The sequence below is a fragment of the Perissodus microlepis genome, chromosome 20, assembly GCF_051167445.1.
Source record: "Perissodus microlepis isolate ML-2025 ecotype Zambia chromosome 20, ASM5116744v1, whole genome shotgun sequence".
Lineage (NCBI taxonomy): Eukaryota > Metazoa > Chordata > Actinopteri > Cichliformes > Cichlidae > Perissodus > Perissodus microlepis.
The window spans coordinates 35,498,325-35,517,915 of NC_140480.1; the positions used below are offsets into that span (position 1 = coordinate 35,498,325).

A 19,591-nucleotide genomic window follows, 5' to 3' on the forward strand; every position below is an offset into this window, starting at 1 on the left:
CTGTGTGCACTGGATCTCTGCGGAGGCGAGGCCCAGCACGCTCTTCTTACACCGGATGTGTGAATAATGCAGAGCTGCAGCAGAAAGCCAGCAGAGCTTGGTGTGACAGGTAAAACCTGCTGGTCACACGTAAATATGTGACATCACACAGATGATATTTCCTGTGTGTAACCCTGACGTGTCAGAGGCGCGCTCGCCGCTGCGTGCGCTTTACAGCTGCTCTCAGATTGATGTGTTTGGTTTCACCTTTAGTTCAGGATCACAGCTCAGGGGCCACATCTGGATTCTTCATTCACAGCTGGTGTGTGTGTGTGTGTGTGTGTGTGTGTGTGTGTGTGTGTGTGTGTGTGTGTGTGTGTGTGTGGGGTCGCGGCACATATTCAGTGATAATCCGTCAGAACCACGAGCGCTCTGAAACTCTGACGTGCACATCCTCAGGAGTCCACGCCGCGTCAACGCAGACTCTGCTGTGATTGGCCTGCTGATTCCAGCTGTTTCATTGAATTAATGAGAGAATAACAAACAAAGCATCCGTGTGAGCACACACTGCCGATCAGAAGTGTGTCTAACCTGTCAGCGAGGTCACCTGAGCTCTGACTTGCAGACTGTTTAAAGCGTGCTTTGGAAGCGGCGTTCAGCTCCTTCAGCTGTGGCAAACTGGGTATGACGAGTATTCTGGTATCTTAAACAGAGGCACGGAGCAGGCGTGTGGTTTATGTTCTTATGAAAATGTTCAAACATTCCAATAATGAGATGAATGAGGGTCGGCGAACACGTCCGGGAACTAGAGCAGATCGTGTCTTTGGCTGCGGCGTGCAGGCAGGCGTCAGAGCGATAAAGGAATTCGAATAAATCTCTCCTGACCTCGCTTTGTGTCAGAGCGCAGGAATGCAGAGCAGCGTCAGCCTGGACTCTGTCGGGACGTCGCAGGTGCGTTCGAAGGCTGCAGGTGAGCAGACGCTGCACAGCTGAGCTCATCAGCAGCAGGTTAAAGGTCATAAAACACAGGAAGGGCTCTGCAACAATAGAGACATGCTGCACATGGAATTTCTATTATTTTTATTGAGCCTTCATTTGACGGCAGCCCCGTCTGCTCATCTCCAGCTGCACCACTTTGTCCTGGGACACTGATGCTGCGCAGGAGTTTCATACATTGTTCTGAGCACAAGAACGCTGCAGACTGAGCCCATGGTGGAGTGCCCTCCCGCTCTCCTCCACCCTTCCTTTGAGACCTGGCGAGCTCAGGACTGCTGCGCTCAGCGATCAACCGCAGTTTAAACCAGGAGAGCCACGAGTGCAGCTGCACGCCGCCTGCGGCATCTCAGAGCTGCAGCCCCGAGGACCATTTCATACAAACCCCAGCATCAGCTGAACACAAACCCACGGCACCGAGTCTGTGAGCCGGTACCTGCCCGCTACACCACGCAGACCGAAACACACTACTTCCTGCTGGCAGCGACATGTGCACTAAACTCGGTAACATCATCATATCTCTTCATTCAGTTTGGCACAAATGTCAGGAGAGCTGTGCCTGGAGCAGAGACACCAACCACACGTCCTCCCTTTCACTCACAGTCTTTATTCACTTTATTCTCTTCAGGTTGTGCAGCAGGAGGTTTGCAGCTTCGCGCCTCTGAGATGTACAGATTTGAACTTCCAGCTTTGGACAGTAAATGAAACAAACTGCTGCCTGTTGAAACCACAAAACAGAAATATGAGGGGAAGCTTGAGCTCTGTCACTGGTTTATAGCCCCAGAGATTTCCTGACCTCAGGGTTAACAACTGGAAATGGAGCCACCTGGATGTCTTTATCGACTGTCAATTAACGTGCAGCTTAAATATCTCCAGGATGTCGGCGTGACAGCGGAAAGAGTCCCAGCAGCTGCGAGTGTCTCTGCTGTGCATCACATCTCCCCCTCAAATCGCAAATGAATCATGTTTAAAAGCAGCTCCGCACCAAGCTGTGTCCACACTCCCTCAATGAGTCTGTACGAGTGTGTGTGTGTGTGTGTGCGCGTGCGTGTGTGTGTGTGAGAGAGTGAGATAATGCATGGGTAATAATTTGCACTGCACACAGGAAAGAAATGGAAAACAAACAGCAGGACTGCACGTCTGTGCATGCAGACAGAGGAAACAGACGCGTATTCATGTTTCTGTAATGATGACAGCTAAACACCGGCTTAAGTCTTAACACACACACACACACACACACACACACACCTATGTCCGTGCATCACAGTCACAAACACCTCCTCGCTCTCCCAGCAGACCGTCTTCGTGTCCACGCTAGACCTGCAGTTCCTCTGCCGTCCAGCGGAGGCAGCAGTGAGTCAGTCCCACAGACATGTTAAACATGTTCACACAAACTGTTTGGTCTCTGTGCTATGGCGTTATTTTTGTGCCACTATTCTGAGCGCACGTAAAAAATAAATGTGCAGGTGCAAGTGTTGCATTTTGAGGAGAAATTTATTTTGAGCGAAGAAAAGCTGAATTTGAGTGAACAAACTTCATGGCTGCGTGCAAAAAAATAATTTCAGTGTTTGCTATTATCCACACACACACACACACACACACACACAACAGCAGCCCCTCTCACTCAGTTTTTGCATTTGCGCTCGCTCGCATTGTGTTGCTCGCGCTCTCAACATTTCTGCCCGTGCACTAGCAGCTCTTTCTCTACACCGTTATATTTGTGCCACAAAACCAGCCAATCACAGACTTGGATGCAAAAAAGTCTGATTGGCTGTTCTGGTCTCCAATCAGCTCTAAATGACGAAATGCGATATCCCAGAATGCATTTCTGCATTCTGGGATATCGCCACTGGAACGCAGAGGGGCGGAGTTTGAAATATTACTCTTTCTGGGTCACAAGATATTTTCATGCGAGAATGTATCTACCCTCATTCATGCTGTTCTGTCTGCCTGTGTTTATTGTTTGTATTTTGGACGTTTGTTACTTTGAGTTCAGCATTAAAGCTGTTTGAGTTCACGTTTGTCTCCGGAGTCTGCACTTTGGGTCCTTTTCCTGCCTGCACACAGCCGTTTCATATCATCTTGTCTTTATTTTTAGTTAGCGCCTTAAACACTTCAAGCTGTAAGCTAATGATAGTTATATAAGAGCAGAACGTTTTACGTCCAATGGATGATGATCTGACTAGCCGACTATCAAAATAATCGTTTGTGGCAGCTCTATGGGTGATAGGTGAATGAATAATGCAGAAAAGATTTGACAGAGAGAGCTGTGCATGAAGTGTGGTTTTTATCATGGTGGAAGCAAAACAGCAAAGGTCAGAGTGAATCCATGATGACATTTATCAAACGTGAAGTGTAGTTTGGATCTTCTTTTGCTGCTGGTTCAATGAATTTTGGTTGGAGAGAGATAAAACCTGCAGCTCAGAATCGAGCGCAAAAAAGACGTAAACACAGCGCGGACCCGACGCATCAGAGTCAGCGAGCTGTCGGCTTTCAGCCCCGACGGCGTTTCCGTGTGCGGGCCGTCGGGTGAGAAAGCCGAGAAAGAGAACGCTGATTCTGACGCGTCGGTCCGCTCTGTGTTTACGTCTTTGTGTGGAGTCCGTTACCTGCTCTCATTTACTGTTTGGTGGTTGTTGAAACAGTTTTGTGAGCTTTAACCTGAGATGCTGGCGTTTCTGGCAAAATTCAGTTATATTTAAAAGTCAATTCGTTGTTGACCACACGGAGACTTTCAGAGTTGCAGAGACTTTTTTTTTGTTCCTTACTGGAACAGCTGGTCGCACCAGTGCCACCAAGGATTGTTTTTAGTCGCACCGCTGAAAAATTTGGTCGCACTCTAGAGCCCTGCTGTGGATCACTTCCATCTTCACAACAATGGTCAATGGTAACTTTATTGTCCCTAACAGGAAATTGATTTGCAGTATGTCCGTACAAACAAACAAACAGACAACCAACACATCACATACACTCACCAAAATAATATAATATAAGCCTGATAAAACAACCTAGATTTTTCATCAAAAAAGTGCAGTGTGCAATGGCAACAACACTTATGGTTTAGTGTTATTAACTATGATAATAGCAGCAGGTACAAAAGACAATCTATGTCTCTTTGTCTTCACTGCAGGCACTTTATAACGACGACCTGATGGAAGCAGTTGAAAATCATTAAAGAGAGGATGATCTGAACACAACAGGGCAGAGGTCGCCTTCCTCAGCACCTGCCTGTTATAGAAGTCCACAAGCTGGACCTGAGACCTCCCTGAAACCTGACCAGCCACTTGAACCAGGTTGTTAAGTCTGGTCTTATTATTCAGGGACATATTACCGTACCAAGCAATGATACAGAAGGTTAAAACAGATTCAATAAAACTTTTATAAAAAAGAGTCATCATTACAGATGAAACATTAAAACCTCTCAACCTCCTTAAAAAGTCTGAACCTTTTTCACTGTAGCAGCAAGATGTGACTCAAAGCACAGAGCCTTATCAAGAACAACCCCCAAATATTTATAACTGTCCACCAGTTCAATGGCTGCACCATTTACCACTGTTAGCGCAGGATGGGGGGATGACTTCCTGAAGTCAATAACCATGTCCTGGTTTTCAGTGTGTTGATCTTTAAGAAGGACTGATCACACCACGAAACAAACTCATCCACAACAGGCCCATGGGAATCCTCTTCACCATGAAGGAGGCTTACAATGACTGCGTCATCTGCGTATTTAATGAAATGCCTGTTGGCCTGTGTACTGCGACAGTCATTAGTGTACAAAATATACAGTAGAGGAGAGAGACAACAACCTTGTGGTGAGCCAGCAGAAGAGTTCAGCTGTTTGGAGAAACAGCCGTTCACTCTCACACACTGAGATCTGTCAGTTAAAAAGTCTAAAACCCAACCAACGAGATTAAGATCAAGTTTAAACTGGTTAAGAAGCTTATCAACTAAAAGATTGTACAACACCTGTACAAGGGAACATGTTTCCATGACTCACCTGTTTAAACTGGATTAAAGTTGTCATGGGAACATGTTTCCATGACTCACCTGTTTAAACTGGATTAAAGTTGTCATATCTGGGGGCGTGGCCTCTTTGAAAAAGTTTCCTAGTTTTGTGGTTTGGACAACTCCAGAGTGGCTACGCTGCTAGCTGTAGCCCACCTATATCTGACATCCAGGCGAGCTTTGCTCAGACGTACGTGGTGACGGAGTTTACTGAGCAGCTGCAGGTTCTGTGAGGCCATGCTGTGCTCCTCTGAATGCCAGCTGTACCCTCATTTGCCAGCACATGCTCAAACACAGCTAGCATTTATTTCCATCGCAGGTATGCACATATGTAAGAGCGTGGCACACAGCCAACCCTCAGACAGGAGTACCTGACGCCTTTCAGATCACAGCTCCGGGGAAAGAGGTGAGTGTGTGTGTGACTCCAAGAGACAAACACAGTGAACGAGTGTGTGCGTGTGTGTGTGTGACTCCAAGAGACAAACACAGTGAACGAGTGTGTGCGTGTGTGTGAGTTAAATCTTACTTGTAGGGGTTGCTGGGGTCTTTGGCGTTGCAGGCCTCAGCATGCCCGTTGCACACACAGCGTCCTCCGATACTGATGTCTTTGATGCTGTAGTAATACTAGAACACAGATCACAGCAGGAGCTGAGTCAGAAACACTGCTGGCAGCTTCAGGGTTCTTTGCTGCCTACAGTCACTTCAAAGAACAACACCACTCATGCTAGGACAACTCACACACTGACTCTTCATCACAATTTGACACCAAGTTCTCTGCATCGCTTTCCTAAACGTCCAGATGTTGACGACGTCTCTTGTTGTGAAGGCGTATCACATCCATCCATCCATCCAACCATCCATCCATCCATCCATCCATGCATCCATCCAGCCAACCATCCATCCATCTATCCATCCATCCATGCATCCATCCAGCCAACCATCCAACCATCCAACCATCCATGCATCCATCCATCCATGCATCCATCCAGCCAACCATCCATCCAGCCAACCATCCATCCATCCATCCATCCATGCATCCATCCAGCCAACCATCCAACCATCCATGCATCCATCCATCCATGCATCCATCCAGCCAACCATCCATCCATCCAACCATCCATCCATCCATCCATCCATGCATCCATCCAGCCAACCATCCATCCAGCCAACCATCCATCCATCTATCCATCCATCCATCCATCCATGCATCCATCCAGCCAACCATCCAACCATCCATGCATCCATCCATGCCTCCATCCATCCATGCATCCAACCATGCATCCATGCATCCATCCATGCCTCCAACCATGCATCCAACCATCCATCCATGCATCCATCCATCCATCCAGCCAACCATCCATCCATGCATCCATCCAACCATCCAACCATCCATCCATGCCTCCATCCATCCATGCATCCAACCATCCATCCATGCATCCAAACATCCATCCAGCCAACCATCCATCCATCCATCCAACCATCCATCCATGCATCCAACCATCCATCCATGCATCCATCCATCCAACCATCCATCCATGCATCCATCCAGCCAACCATCCATCCATGCATCCATCCAAGCATCCATCCATGCATCCATCCATCCAACATCCATGCATCCATCCAACATCCATGCATCCATCCAACCATCCATGCATCCATCTTACAGCCTTGTAGGATTCATTTAACAGACTTGAGGAGCATGATCTCTTCTTTAGTGTTTGTCATGATCAGTCCAGAAAACGCAACATGTAGCAGTAAACACCCAACAGCAGCAAATCAGCAAACTATGATGTCAGTGCGTGCTGACTGACGATTGGTTTGCTGCGGTGCCTTACCCTGCGGGTGACGGTGGGGTCGCGGAGCGCCTTGCCCATCAGGTGACCCAGCAGCGTGTTGGTTCTCAGGAAGCGGAGCCTGATGTTTGTGGCCTTGGTGAACTCCCTCAGTACTGGCGAGTACGAAAAGTTCATCGCCCCGGGACGACCGTTCACCAAAGACACGACGATCTGAGGACAAAGACACGAAACCTGCAAACACCTGGCAGCTGATCGTTCCTCGGGTCAGCTGACCAATTCCTTGATCTGATGTTAGCTAACAGCTCAGAATTTCAACCTTTAGTCATTGTCTGCTTTTTTCTCACTTTCTGAGCATTATTTATCCATTTGGACCACTCGCTCGTTCCTTTGGCTGATAGATTTCTACGTCCTCCTCACTCATCTTTCTCCCAGCTATCTTTAAACTGATCTCGTTACAGAGTCGTTGTAATTTGATCACGTGATTGTCTCACCTCTCCATTCTCCAGCGGCACGATGCGTGAATACTCGGTGGTGCAGACGATGTCATCATCGTGGCTGATCCTCTCAATGGTGCTCTGTCCAAAACGCTCGATGCAGTCTCTCTTGGAGGCTACACACACACACACACACACACACACACACACACACACACACACACACACAAGAAAACAGAAAAGTGTGAGATGTCCTCAGGATCCACTTCAGTTGATGATTAGAGCATCTCTAAGCAGCTGCTCTCAAACCCTAACACCACAGCTGGAGTCATGTTAGTGAACACCGTTCAGCTGTTTCCACACGTCAACAGAAACTACAGGTGCTCATCCTCAAAAAGCTCAGAGAAGCACAGCATCACACTGTGGCTGGGCCCATAGCAGGATGCAGTGATGTCAGCAGATGTGGGAGGAGCTAAGCCAAGAAATTCACCAGTGATTGGTGGATACAGCCCTAAATTCTACATGGAAATACCCCGAAATACTGCGAGTAATGCTATGTAATGTCCGCTTCTCAGAGCTTCTGAACTATAGGCTGATCTTAGCACCAGCACCAGTACCAGTTACTGCACCAGTACCAGTTACTGCACCAGTACCAGCACCGACGCTGGTAGAAGAGAGAAAACAGAGCTGCAGAGATTATTCTGCAGCATTCTTTCAAATTAAAAGTCAAGCTAACCACATTCCACATTTATGACATGAACACCTGCATTAAGCCGTCACCTTTTCATTTATCTGCCACCACCTCAGACACCTGGTGTGAGTCTGAATGAGGCACACATCTGCTAGTTAAACGTCACGCTGCGACCTGCTGGCAACAGTCCTGGAATTCCCCTCCAGCTCACCTGAACTGACGGCTGCCACAGCCAATCAGCTGGCAGGCCTGTGATGTAATGCCCCTCCCCCCGGCCCCCGGGCTGCTGTTTAACTGAGGTTAGAAGAAGAGTTAGGGTGACCCACAGGAGGTCAGGACGGTGGAATCTGACACAGTTCGGTCCTCGGCTGTCGGGGTCGTACAGGTGAACATGCATGCAAGCGTGTGCTGTTACTCACAGGCGAAGTACTGCCACGGCTGGTAGGTCTGCCCGAAGTCCACGGATCTCTCCAGAACCCAGAGGTCAGGCCGCGGAGAGTTGGCGAATTTGATCAGCACGTATGCCACGTGGAAGAGCTGCAGAGATACCGAAGAAGAAGAAACGCTGATGAAAAGCACTTTGACCTGGTTTGGACCGTCGATGGAGAAACAGCAGGACTCACTTTAAAGCAGGAAAAACAAGAAAAAACAAAACGACAAGACTAAAAGGAGGGAAAAGACGGCGCTGTTCACTGCTTCCTGGACTCTGTGTCAGCGTCAGTGCTGTGTGATGTTACAAACTCAACCCGACACCAAGCAAAGACAGCCAGTTTAAACAGGGGCAGCAGTGGGCCATCGTTTATGAACCATCATCAAAACCACTAAATCACTGTGATGTTTAGTTTTCACAATAATGACACAACAACATAAAAAACACCTTTCAGCTTTTATTTTCAAAAACAGTTTTTCTGGCTGCAATTCTGTCATTAGCTAACGAGCTACTGCAGCGAGGGTGGATCAGTAACCAGTACCAGGTGACTACATCACCATCCTGTCTTTGATGTGAGCATGTTAGCTGCATCCACAGGCTGTGACAGCATCACAGCAACATCCAATCACTACCCTTTGCTCTGAGCCTCAGCTGGAGCGCAGGCTTCACTGCACAGGACTCACTGCAGCCTCTGCTGGACGCTAGAGGAACTGCAGGTTTTAGAGTTTGTGTTTGAGGTCGACGTTTGGAGAGGATGAAACAGAAAATGTACTCTCACTGTGGGCGAGGATGCAGGACGTACACAGAGCCCACGAGGCGCAACCAAAATAAAGTCACAATACAACAAAAAGATGAAAGATAAATATCAAGTATAAATATGAAGTGCACATGTATGATTCTGTAGAAAAATACTTGTAGTTTCTTGTCTAGAAAATATTAAATATAAATGCATTTTGAAGAAGAAAGAAGGACTGGGCTGGATGGAGATGAACGTTAGAGAGCTGCTCAGGGAGACGCTGGCGTGCTCTGAGCTAAACAGCTGACCTCTGTGAGGAGGCGCACGTGTCATCAGCTACCGTCGCAGAGCTGAGCCGGAGCTCCTAGTGTGCTCCTGCCGACACCTTTTCTCGTCACCCATCACCCCCCCGTTCATTCCCAAGCTGATTGGACGGTGATGACAAACCGTTGTGTGTCTGACCTTGAGATCACTCCCCAGCTGCAGCAGAACAAACTAAAGCGACAAAGAAACGCGATGACACGAGCTCTGACGTCCCGTGTGAGGCCTCGCTCACAGCTCACTGCTGATTGGTTCAAAGCTTCACACGTTCCTGGCTCACGTCTGAACGATGCCTTCATCGGTCCCACCGTACCTAAAAATAAGCACCCATTGAGCAGAGAAATGCTCAGAGTCTCATTAATGTGGAAAAACTCAAACATTTGATTTGTTACATTTTAAAGCTTCAGATCAAAGATGTGAACTTTAACATCCACAGTTTGAGTCCGTTTGTCATCTTGGCCCTCAGGAAACACACAAAGCTGCCTCACAGGTCGAGTTTACCTCAGGCGATGAGAGGCGTGGCTCTGAGCGGTTCCTGCTCATGATTCACGACATTAGTAAATAAACATAATAATGAACACAACGGTAAATTATGGTGATCAGTCATTCTGAGCACTTGCAGCCTGACAGTTGCAGATGATCTCTGCTCTTCGTCTCTCCCAGTCTTTGATCAGCCGTCGTCGGAGCTCGGGCCCGTCATCTCCACTTCCTCCTTTTAAAGGCGAGCGCTGTCAGAAGTGATGACAGCAGGAACGCAGAGAGGCTGACGATGACGGGAGTCCGGGGACAGGAGGGCCGTCCATCCATCTGCATCTGTCCAACAGTTTGTCCTCTTTTTAAACAAAGCCTTAAAGTCGTGGACTGCTGATTCTCAGCAGTAGAACTCCATATTTCTATTCTTGGAGCAGCTTTGCATGATTCTTCTTCTGGTGCAGTCGAGCACATGACCATCCACCGTCAGAGCAGGAGACATACGACAGGAAGAACAAAGAAACAACAGCAACACTGAACCCCAGTGCTGTTGTTGTAAAACACATTTCTGACCTTTAACCTGCTAAATTTAAGAGCTCCACATAAACACGCCCCTCCCACCTTTATTTTCTCTTTCTCTGGGTGAGTTCTGATTGGATAGAAGAAACAAGAGAACGAGTCTTGTGCTCAGTAAACTCCTTTTTATTGTTTTTGGCTTTCAGGTCTGATTGAATGAAACAGGAAGTTGATTCTGGAGATTTTTTTATCATAGTGTTGGAGTCAGAGAGGAGCAGGACGGACCTCGCAGAGCAGCTTTCACCGTGAATGTGCTGACGTAGAGCAGGCTCAGAGGTGCCGCGGTTTGGTTTCCGCCCCCGTCCATCTCCGGCTCTCTGTGGGAGCTCGTCTGAAAATGTCTGAACAAAAGTCTCACTGACCCTTTTTCCATCGCACGTCCTCAGCAGTTATGGATCAGTGACGGCCTCAGTGCTGAGGAAACATCAGACTGAGCCTCGGTGCTGAGGAAACATCAGACTGAGCCTCGGTGCTTAGGAAACATCAGACTGAGCCTCGGTGCTGAGGAAACATCAGACTGAGCCTCGGTGCTGAGGAAACATCAGACTGAGCCTCGGTGCTGAGGAAACATCAGACTGAGCCTCGGTGCTGAGGAAACATCAGACTGAGCCTCGGTGCTGAGGAAACATCAGACTGAGCCTCGGTGCTGAGGAAACATCAGACTGAGCCTCGGTGCTGAGGAAACATCAGACTGAGCCTCGGTGCTTAGGAAACATCAGACTGAGCCTCGGTGCTTAGGAAACATCAGACTGAGCCTCGGTGCTGAGGAAACATCAGACTGAGCCTCGGTGCTTAGGAAACATCAGACTGAGCCTCGGTGCTTAGGAAACATCAGACTGAGCCTCGGTGCTGAGGAAACATCAGACTGAGCCTCAGTGCTTAGGAAACATCAGACTGAGCCTCGGTGCTTAGGAAACATCAGACTGAGCCTCAGTGCTGAGGAAACATCAGACTGAGCCTCAGTGCTTAGGAAACATCAGACTGAACCTCAGTGCTTAGGAAACATCAGACTGAGCCTCAGTGCTTAGGAAACATCAGACTGAACCTCAGTGCTTAGGAAACATCAGACTGAACCTCAGTGCTTAGGAAACATCAGACTGAGCCTCAGTGCTGAGGAAACATCAGACTGAACCTCAGTGCTTAGGAAACATCAGACTGAACCTCAGTGCTTAGGAAACATCAGACTGAGCCTCAGTGCTTAGGAAACATCAGACTGAACCTCAGTGCTTAGGAAACATCAGACTGAACCTCAGTGCTGAGGAAACATCAGACTGAGCCTCGGTGCTTAGGAAACATCAGACTGAGCCTCGGTGCTTAGGAAACATCAGACTGAGCCTCGGTGCTGAGGAAACATCAGACTGAGCCTCAGTGCTTAGGAAACATCAGACTGAGCCTCGGTGCTTAGGAAACATCAGACTGAGCCTCAGTGCTGAGGAAACATCAGACTGAGCCTCAGTGCTTAGGAAACATCAGACTGAACCTCAGTGCTTAGGAAACATCAGACTGAGCCTCAGTGCTTAGGAAACATCAGACTGAGCCTCAGTGCTTAGGAAACATCAGACTGAACCTCAGTGCTTAGGAAACATCAGACTGAGCCTCAGTGCTTAGGAAACATCAGACTGAGCCTCAGTGCTTAGGAAACATCAGACTGAGCCTCAGTGCTGAGGAAACATCAGACTGAGCCTCAGTGCTTAGGAAACATCAGACTGAGCCTCAGTGCTTAGGAAACATCAGACTGAGCCTCGGTGCTTAGGAAACATCAGACTGAGCCTCGGTGCTGAGGAAACATCAGACTGAGCCTCGGTGCTGAGGAAACATCAGACTGAGCCTCGGTGCTGAGGAAACATCAGACTGAGCCTCAGTGCTTAGGAAACATCAGACTGAACCTCGGTGCTGAGGAAACATCAGACTGAGCCTCGGTGCTGAGGAAACATCAGACTGAGCCTCAGTGCTTAGGAAACATCAGACTGAGACTCAGTGCTTAGGAAACATCAGACTGAGCCTCAGTGCTTAGGAAACATCAGACTGAGCCTCGGTGCTTAGGAAACATCAGACTGAGCCTCGGTGCTGAGGAAACATCAGACTGAGCCTCGGTGCTGAGGAAACATCAGACTGAGCCTCAGTGCTTAGGAAACATCAGACTGAGCCTCGGTGCTGAGGAAACATCAGACTGAGCCTCGGTGCTGAGGAAACATCAGACTAAGTCTGTGTTTGTGGGCAAACAGGAGCCGCAGGATCATCTGCAGGTCATTCAAACTCACTTTCCCGGATTCAGCACGGAGCGAAGGACGCCGCCTCAGCACAGCTCACGGTTAGGGCCTGCATGGTTCCAACAGCGCTTCTAACTAACGAGGGTCGATCATGTGTGTCTTCATGTGTGTGTGTGTGTGTGTCTGTGTGTGTGTGTGTCTGTGTGTGTCTGTGTCTGTGTGCGTGTCTCCGTGTGTGTGTCTGTGTGTGTCTGTGTGTGTGTCTCCGTGTGTCTGTCTGTGTGTGTCTCCGTGTGTGCGTGTCTGTGCGTGTGTGTCTCCGTGTGTGCGTGTCTGTGTGTGTCTCCGTGTGTGCGTGTCTGTGCGTGTCTGTGTGTGTCTCCGTGTGTGCGTGTCTGTGCGTGTCTCCGTGTGTGCGTGTCTGTGCGTGTCTCCGTGTGTGCGTGTCTGTGCGTGTGTGTCTCCGTGTGTGCGTGTCTGTGCGTGTCTGTGTGTGTCTCCGTGTGTGCGTGTCTGTGCGTGTCTGTGTGTGTCTCCGTCTGTGCGTGTCTGTGCGTGTCTGTGCGTGTCTCCGTGTGTGCGTGTCTCCGTGTGTGCGTGTCTGTGTGTGTCTGGCCCCTCACTGGTTTAATAATTGTACACATTCCTTGGTGGCTCCACATTCCTGGTGCCACAGGTAACTATGGCAATAAGCATGGAGACGCACAACAAAGGGACAGCGTGAGGAGGAGACGTTTCAGCAAACACCAATAAGAGAGCAGTAAGAAGGTCACCTGATGCACTGAAGTCACACAGGTTATAGTCACCTGCACCACAGAGATCATGTGACCTGGTCACTTTGTGGAATGCAGGAACATTTAAAAGCTGTGAAATATGAACAAAGTGCAGATTCTGAGTACATAACATTTACATATCGGAATACTTCGATAAAGTACACAACTCACGGAAATGTACTTCAAGTCTTCCCCGGAATAAAGGCCGTCTTATAAAGACACGAGCAGCAGCTGCATCTGTCTGCACAGATGTGCTCCCTGAGTCCATCTCAGGGGTCAGCTGGACAGCAGGACAGCCATGTGGCTAATCTGAGTTCTAATCTGTGTAATCTGAGTCTGCAGACGGACTGCAGGGCCAAAGCAAGGAGCAGCTGCTAACAACAAGAACCACTGATTCACTCCTCGTACAGTTTATCAGTACAGGAGACCCGCCAGCTGCTGTGTGTGTGTTTCATTCCTCACAGTCCATCTGTAACATTTATTCATCAAAACTATTCAGCGCCTTCAAGGACGTTTCTAAAGTCTCCATGGGAACGGATAAACCCAGGAACAAAATCAGCACACAGCAGAAACAGGTTAGCACTGATGCCTCGCAGCAAGAAGGTCCCGAGTTTGATTCCAGCATCAGGCTGGTGTGTTCTGCTCCCACAGTACTATGAATGGTTGTCTGTCCCCGACCCTGACAAGGATAAGTGGAGGAGAACAGATGGAATCAGGTCTGAGTTATGAATTTAAAGTAAGTTAGTGCACTAACAGGAACATCTCTGTCTCTCCCCTCGGGGGGGGCGGGGTCAGGAATCTCCGTCTAATTCTCTGCTGGAATTCCAAGTCACAATTCCCAGCCTGGAAAAGTCTCCCCAGTCCTCTCAGATTTCACTGAGAACATTTTGTGACAGTTTCAGGTTTGGCTGTGTGAAGCGAGGCGCCTCTGTGGCCGGGCGTGAAACACGCTGGATTCGTTGGTGCCCGGTGGAACGGTCACAGGTTTAAAGGCCACCCGGCGTTCCTGTCGGGTGACAGCTGTGACGCTCCGCGTGTTGGTGATATGTGGATAGTGCATTACTGATTACAACTACCATTCTCAGCGAGCGTCAGACACTGTGAGTCAGGTTCAGATAAAAACCTCAGTTCAGCTTTGAGAAGAAATTTGTGCTTCTGATGTGAAAAACATGAGAACAAAAAACAGGTCGTTTTTTATAAAGTGCCATCATGCGGCCCTGACACACAAACACAACATTACATGGCTTCGGGCTCTGGTGGAGCACTCCCACATCACAGCTGGAAAAGCCAAAGCTAGCCCCGAGCTAGCCGACCTGCGAGGTCATGAAAAGAGCGCAATTCCTCCGTGAGCAGAGCGAGGATCAGTGCGCATCCATGAAAACATAAACGCTGGTTCTGATTCTTCTACAAGCTGTTCCAGGCCTAAATCCTGGGCGTAGAAACGAGTCCGCATCCTGAAGCTCCACCGCAGTCAAGGCCACAGCCTGCTCCTAGGCGGCCGGCGTGTACACGCTCAAACATGTCACTCGTGTAAAGTTCACGGCTCTGTCCTCAGCTGTTAGGCACGGCGCTGAAAGCTCCGACATAAAAACGTGTCGGGGCGAGAGACGAGGGCGCCTGGAGACGTGCTGCCTTTCAGGAACGTCGCCGTGGTGGAAACACTGATTTCCCCCAAGAAATTATGCATCTACAACCATAACGGGAAAACTTATCTTCAGCACTCAGCGCCCCAATCCTCCATACCCAATGTCACTGTGGTTATGTACATCTTTATTTACAGTCTATGCTAACAATCTCACAGCTTTCAGTTAAAAGTTGCACTTTTTCTGGATTTGACTGCAGAAGACGTGAGGATTTATAACAGCGCTGCACGCATTCCCAGGGCCGTTTCATGTGTTCTGGAAAAAGGAAACATTTTTCCAGCTTGTGACAGATAAGACCCTCCCTCCCTCAGAGGAGAAGTCAGCTGAGCACGAAGGGAGGACGGAGCAGAAGGAAGGGAGGCTTCCCATCCTGTGACCTCGACTTTCTCCACGTTCCTGATGCGCTCCTCTTTCATGCGCTCCATCCAGCCGTTATCAGAACAGACGGCTGGGTCACATTCTTTAATTACAGGAGGAGGAAGAAGAGGAGGAGGACGAGCGATAACAGAGACCGAGTACAGAGAGGTTCACGGAAATGAGCTCCAGACCACAACATGAACGTTCAGGTCAGAGGTCAACATCCAGAGTGAGAGAAGATGTCAGCTGCCAATCACAGTGCTGACAGGTCATCACAGCTGATCTCAGTCCCTCCTCTTCGTCCTCAGTTTGTGACACACTGATGAGTAATCAGTAACGAATCAGTCACGCTTCACGGAGTTTGGAGGCTGATGCTGGTTCAAGCGTCGCAGTCGAGCGGATGGTGATTCGTTGACCTCGGCGTTTTCGTTTGCAGCTGGTGATCGAGGGTCAGTCGGCTCTGGCCAATGACAAACTCAGCTTCACGTTGATGACTGTGGTTCAGCAGTTTAACAAGGTTTAGCCGTTAGTTTGGGTTCGAATGAACGCTGTCAGCGTTTTTCTGCCTGGAACAGAAATACAACGTTTGTAAATCCCTGCTGAAGCAGTGACAGAGAGCAGCTTCCTGTTTCTGACCGTGCGATGTCCATCACACTGACAGAAGTCTCCTCGGCGTGCCGAACATTCCCAGTGTGACGGACTGGCCGTTGATGGTGTCTGGGAGTGCTGAGGCCCTCCAGCTGTTGGCCCTGATGTATGCAGCTGCCAGCTTGTTTCTGTCAGGCCTCCGTGGACACCTCAGCACGGCCCAGCGTGGAACACGCCCACTGACGGTGACGGGGTCGCCCGTTTAACGGCTGTGGAGATTTATGAAGAGGAAGGGCGCTCAGAGATCACAGGAAGTCCTCCAACCTGACGCTTTCAAAATGGCCAAGTTCATCAGCAGCTCCAGCTGCGTCACTCAAACTACGACCATTACTTCAACCATCACTGAGGTGGACGCCGTGGTGACGCTCTGCTGCTCTGTAAGCACTCAGTGAGCTGCAGCTCCGCCCGTGTGGTGGCACGCAAACACACCCCACCTCCACTCCCACCACCTCTTTATGACCGAACTCTGAGAAAACACTCCCACACCTCCTCCCTCTTCTTCAGCTTCCACACCCTGACCAATCACATTCCAGCTCTCCAGGAAAACAGAGAAAATGGTCCCAGTTAAATGGCAGCACAAACCAGTATAAGTCTACGTCGGGCTGCTCAGATAGCAGGCTGAGAACAGATGTGTCCAGATGTGTTTGATGTGAGAACACCTGCAGTAACCGTCAGCCTCTGTGAACAAAAACTAAGAGCTGTTGAGCCTTCCTCCTCCTCTTCCTCACGCTTTGTCCTGCAAGCCCGGCACCGACCGCGAACTATGAGCTACACCCGACAGACTCCTACCCACCAACCTGCACCACAGGGCCAGGTGTGATGGCGTTTTACACCTGTGATCACTCCCACCCATTCTATTCTGCATTAGCATGTTGCTATCATTAGCCTTCAGCTGGACACACACACACACACTACACTGCACTACACACTACACTCTTCCTTTAAGGAGAAGACAAACTTCTCCTTCCACATGGCTTTTTTATTTTCCATGACCTCAGCGTTGGGACTTATAAAGGAGGCGTGTCTGCCGATACTCTGGATACGTCACAGGTCGTGAGCAGGAGGTCAAAATAAAATAAAAACCTGAGATTGTGCAGTGTGTAAACAAAGACCTGTGCGTGCTCCCTTTGCTGAACACGACAAATACACAAAGCGTGACCTCGTGCCCTCTACAGTCCACACCCTCTCTCTCCTTCGTTTCAGCCCCAGCTGAAAAACAAGAAACTCAAACAACGATAGGCCGATATTTACCGTCACATTAGCCCCTCTCTCTCCTCTCAGCTGCCATTGCCTCCCTGCCCAAGTTTCTTAGCGTGTATTTGCCCTCCTTCATCCCTCCATTCATGGAAAACTCTGATAAATGAAGATGATTGATGGGCTGCTGAGTGCTCCTCCAACGCCGTCCTTCCAGACCTGCAGGATCAACGTTTGAAGGCAGAGATAAGACAAGAAGGGCGGCTCAAACTCTAAGTCACACATGTGGCTTTGCCCCCTTCACATTACTGCACCTGTCAGTGTAACTGACGGATGATGGACAACAGGAAGCGGTGGAGAGGAGGTCAGTGTGGAGGAGCCGCAGAGGTGAAAAATAACGGCTGGTTAAATTCAGCAGCGAGTGGGACGTGTTCAAAATATCCTGAGCAGATTTAGAGGAGGCGAGTGAGAATAAGTGACCGAGGGTTTCACAGTAAACACCAGAGTTAAATATGGTTCTTCTGTCACTCTGAAGGAGCTCATTGTGCGCCAGCAGCGGGACATTAGCATCAGACTATTCTTAGCGTGGGCCGGCCGAGCAGGAAGAACACAGCTCGCAGTCTGTGGCGTCCTTCAGAAGGACGAGGATGGCGCACAAAAAAACCTTCTGTCGAGCCGAACTCGCTCTTCCTCCTCCTGCAGCGCAGAGCTGGACTCTGAAACTCGACCTTCTGTCAGAGACACAGGAAACCCCGATGCTCGTGCTTTGAAGGCCACGCCCACATCTCACCTCACAGCAGGCGTATGATTGGTCACTAAATGCTCCTGAAGGCTCCAGCAGTCCAAATGCAGTCCAGAGGTGGAGCTGAGCTGAAGCTAGCAGCTACAGCCACCTGTGTCAGCATCCACCTGTGTCAGCATCCACCTTTCAGCATCCACCTTTCAGCATCCACCTTTCAGCATCCACCTGTGTCAGCATCCACCTGTGTCAGCATCCACCTTTCAGCATCCACCTGTGTCAGCATCCACCTGTGTCAGCATCCACCTGTGTCAGCATCCACCTGTGTCAGCTTGTTCAGGTGTGGTTGACCCTCCAGCTCCTACAGAGGTTTTTCCAAATAACACTAAAAATGTTGACCACGCCGCTGACCACGGCGAGACAAGCAGCTCCTGTTATCACTGAACCCTTTACACGTGTTGTGTTTAAAAACAAGGTTTAAAAAGTAGATAAAGTCCTTTATTCAAATCTAGTTTCTTTACCTGTCGGCCTCTCACCTGTTTTTTTCCAAAGTACTAAGAATTTGAAAACATCTGTCTGATAATAATATCGTATAATCACCGTTCTGGATTTATAGAAAAAATGTCTTCAGAGCGGGCCTTTCTACAGGGTTGGATGATAAAAATATTCCCTTGGTTTGTTCCTAGATTTGTCAAAGGCGTTTGACACAGTTCAGTTTAAAATGCTTTTAACAAAATTAAATAAAATTGGAACTGGAAATATTAGATAACAATAAGAGAAAAACGGGTCATTGTTAATAACCAGAATTCAAAGGGAGCTTGTGTGTGGGGTTTTAGGCCCGCTCGTATTTTTAATTTACATTCATGATTTTGAAACTATGTCTGTAAAAATGTACTCCCTCTGATGTTTGCAGCTGACACTTATCTCACTCAAATTTTGATGACCTTATAAGAGAAGCAAAAGAAGAGTTATGCTAACAAGCTGTCACCTTATATTCATAAAAAAAACGTTTTTATCTTTCTACAAAAACAGTTGTTTTATAGATGTGTTTATCGAGGGCATTAAACTCTTTCAGGAGTTCTGGTTGATGACAAACTAACTTGAAAACAAAATCCTGAATTTGTCTGCAGAAAGTCGATGAAGTCGATATTCTGAGCAGAGCTCGGCATTCTATAAATTGTTCCTGTATGTTGATATTACATTAATTTTTCATTTATCCACACATAATGTCTAGTACTAGTGTGTGGGCTGCTACATGTCAATCATATCTTCATAGAATTTCATTAATTCAAAATAAATTTTTCTATTTCTCAAACAGACTTTCTTCATCTGCTCCTCTTTTTAGAAAACCCTGAATCTTGTTAATGTGAATATATAATACACATCTCTGTATGTATAAGTGTGTATATGTGATTAGTGATTTACCAGCTGCACTCTGACATTCTTAAATACAGAGGACCTGTTTATTGGACTACCAGCAGCTTCAGTCCATCGCTGCACTCAATACTTTTAATTTCTAACAGTATATTTATTATATTTGTAAATGATTGTATGTAACTTGTGTGTCCGTGCTGCTAACCTGTTGATGTTATAGG

At 48.4% G+C, this 19,591-nt stretch overlaps 1 protein-coding gene across 2 annotated transcripts in view; it reads right to left on the minus strand.

The window, feature by feature from the left end:
* Nucleotides 1–19,591, minus strand: part of lama5 (laminin, alpha 5) — a 74,917-nt gene that overhangs the window by 43,069 nt on the left and 12,257 nt on the right. For both annotated transcript variants that reach the window (XM_084916005.1, XM_084916004.1), the window contains exons 3-6: nucleotides 8,318–8,435; nucleotides 7,265–7,383; nucleotides 6,813–6,983; nucleotides 5,504–5,601 (exon numbers count right to left, since the gene is read on the minus strand). In XM_084916005.1, coding sequence (XP_084772131.1) covers nucleotides 5,504–5,601; nucleotides 6,813–6,983; nucleotides 7,265–7,383; nucleotides 8,318–8,435 — 506 coding nt within the window. The remainder of the gene's footprint in view (nucleotides 1–5,503; nucleotides 5,602–6,812; nucleotides 6,984–7,264; nucleotides 7,384–8,317; nucleotides 8,436–19,591) is intronic.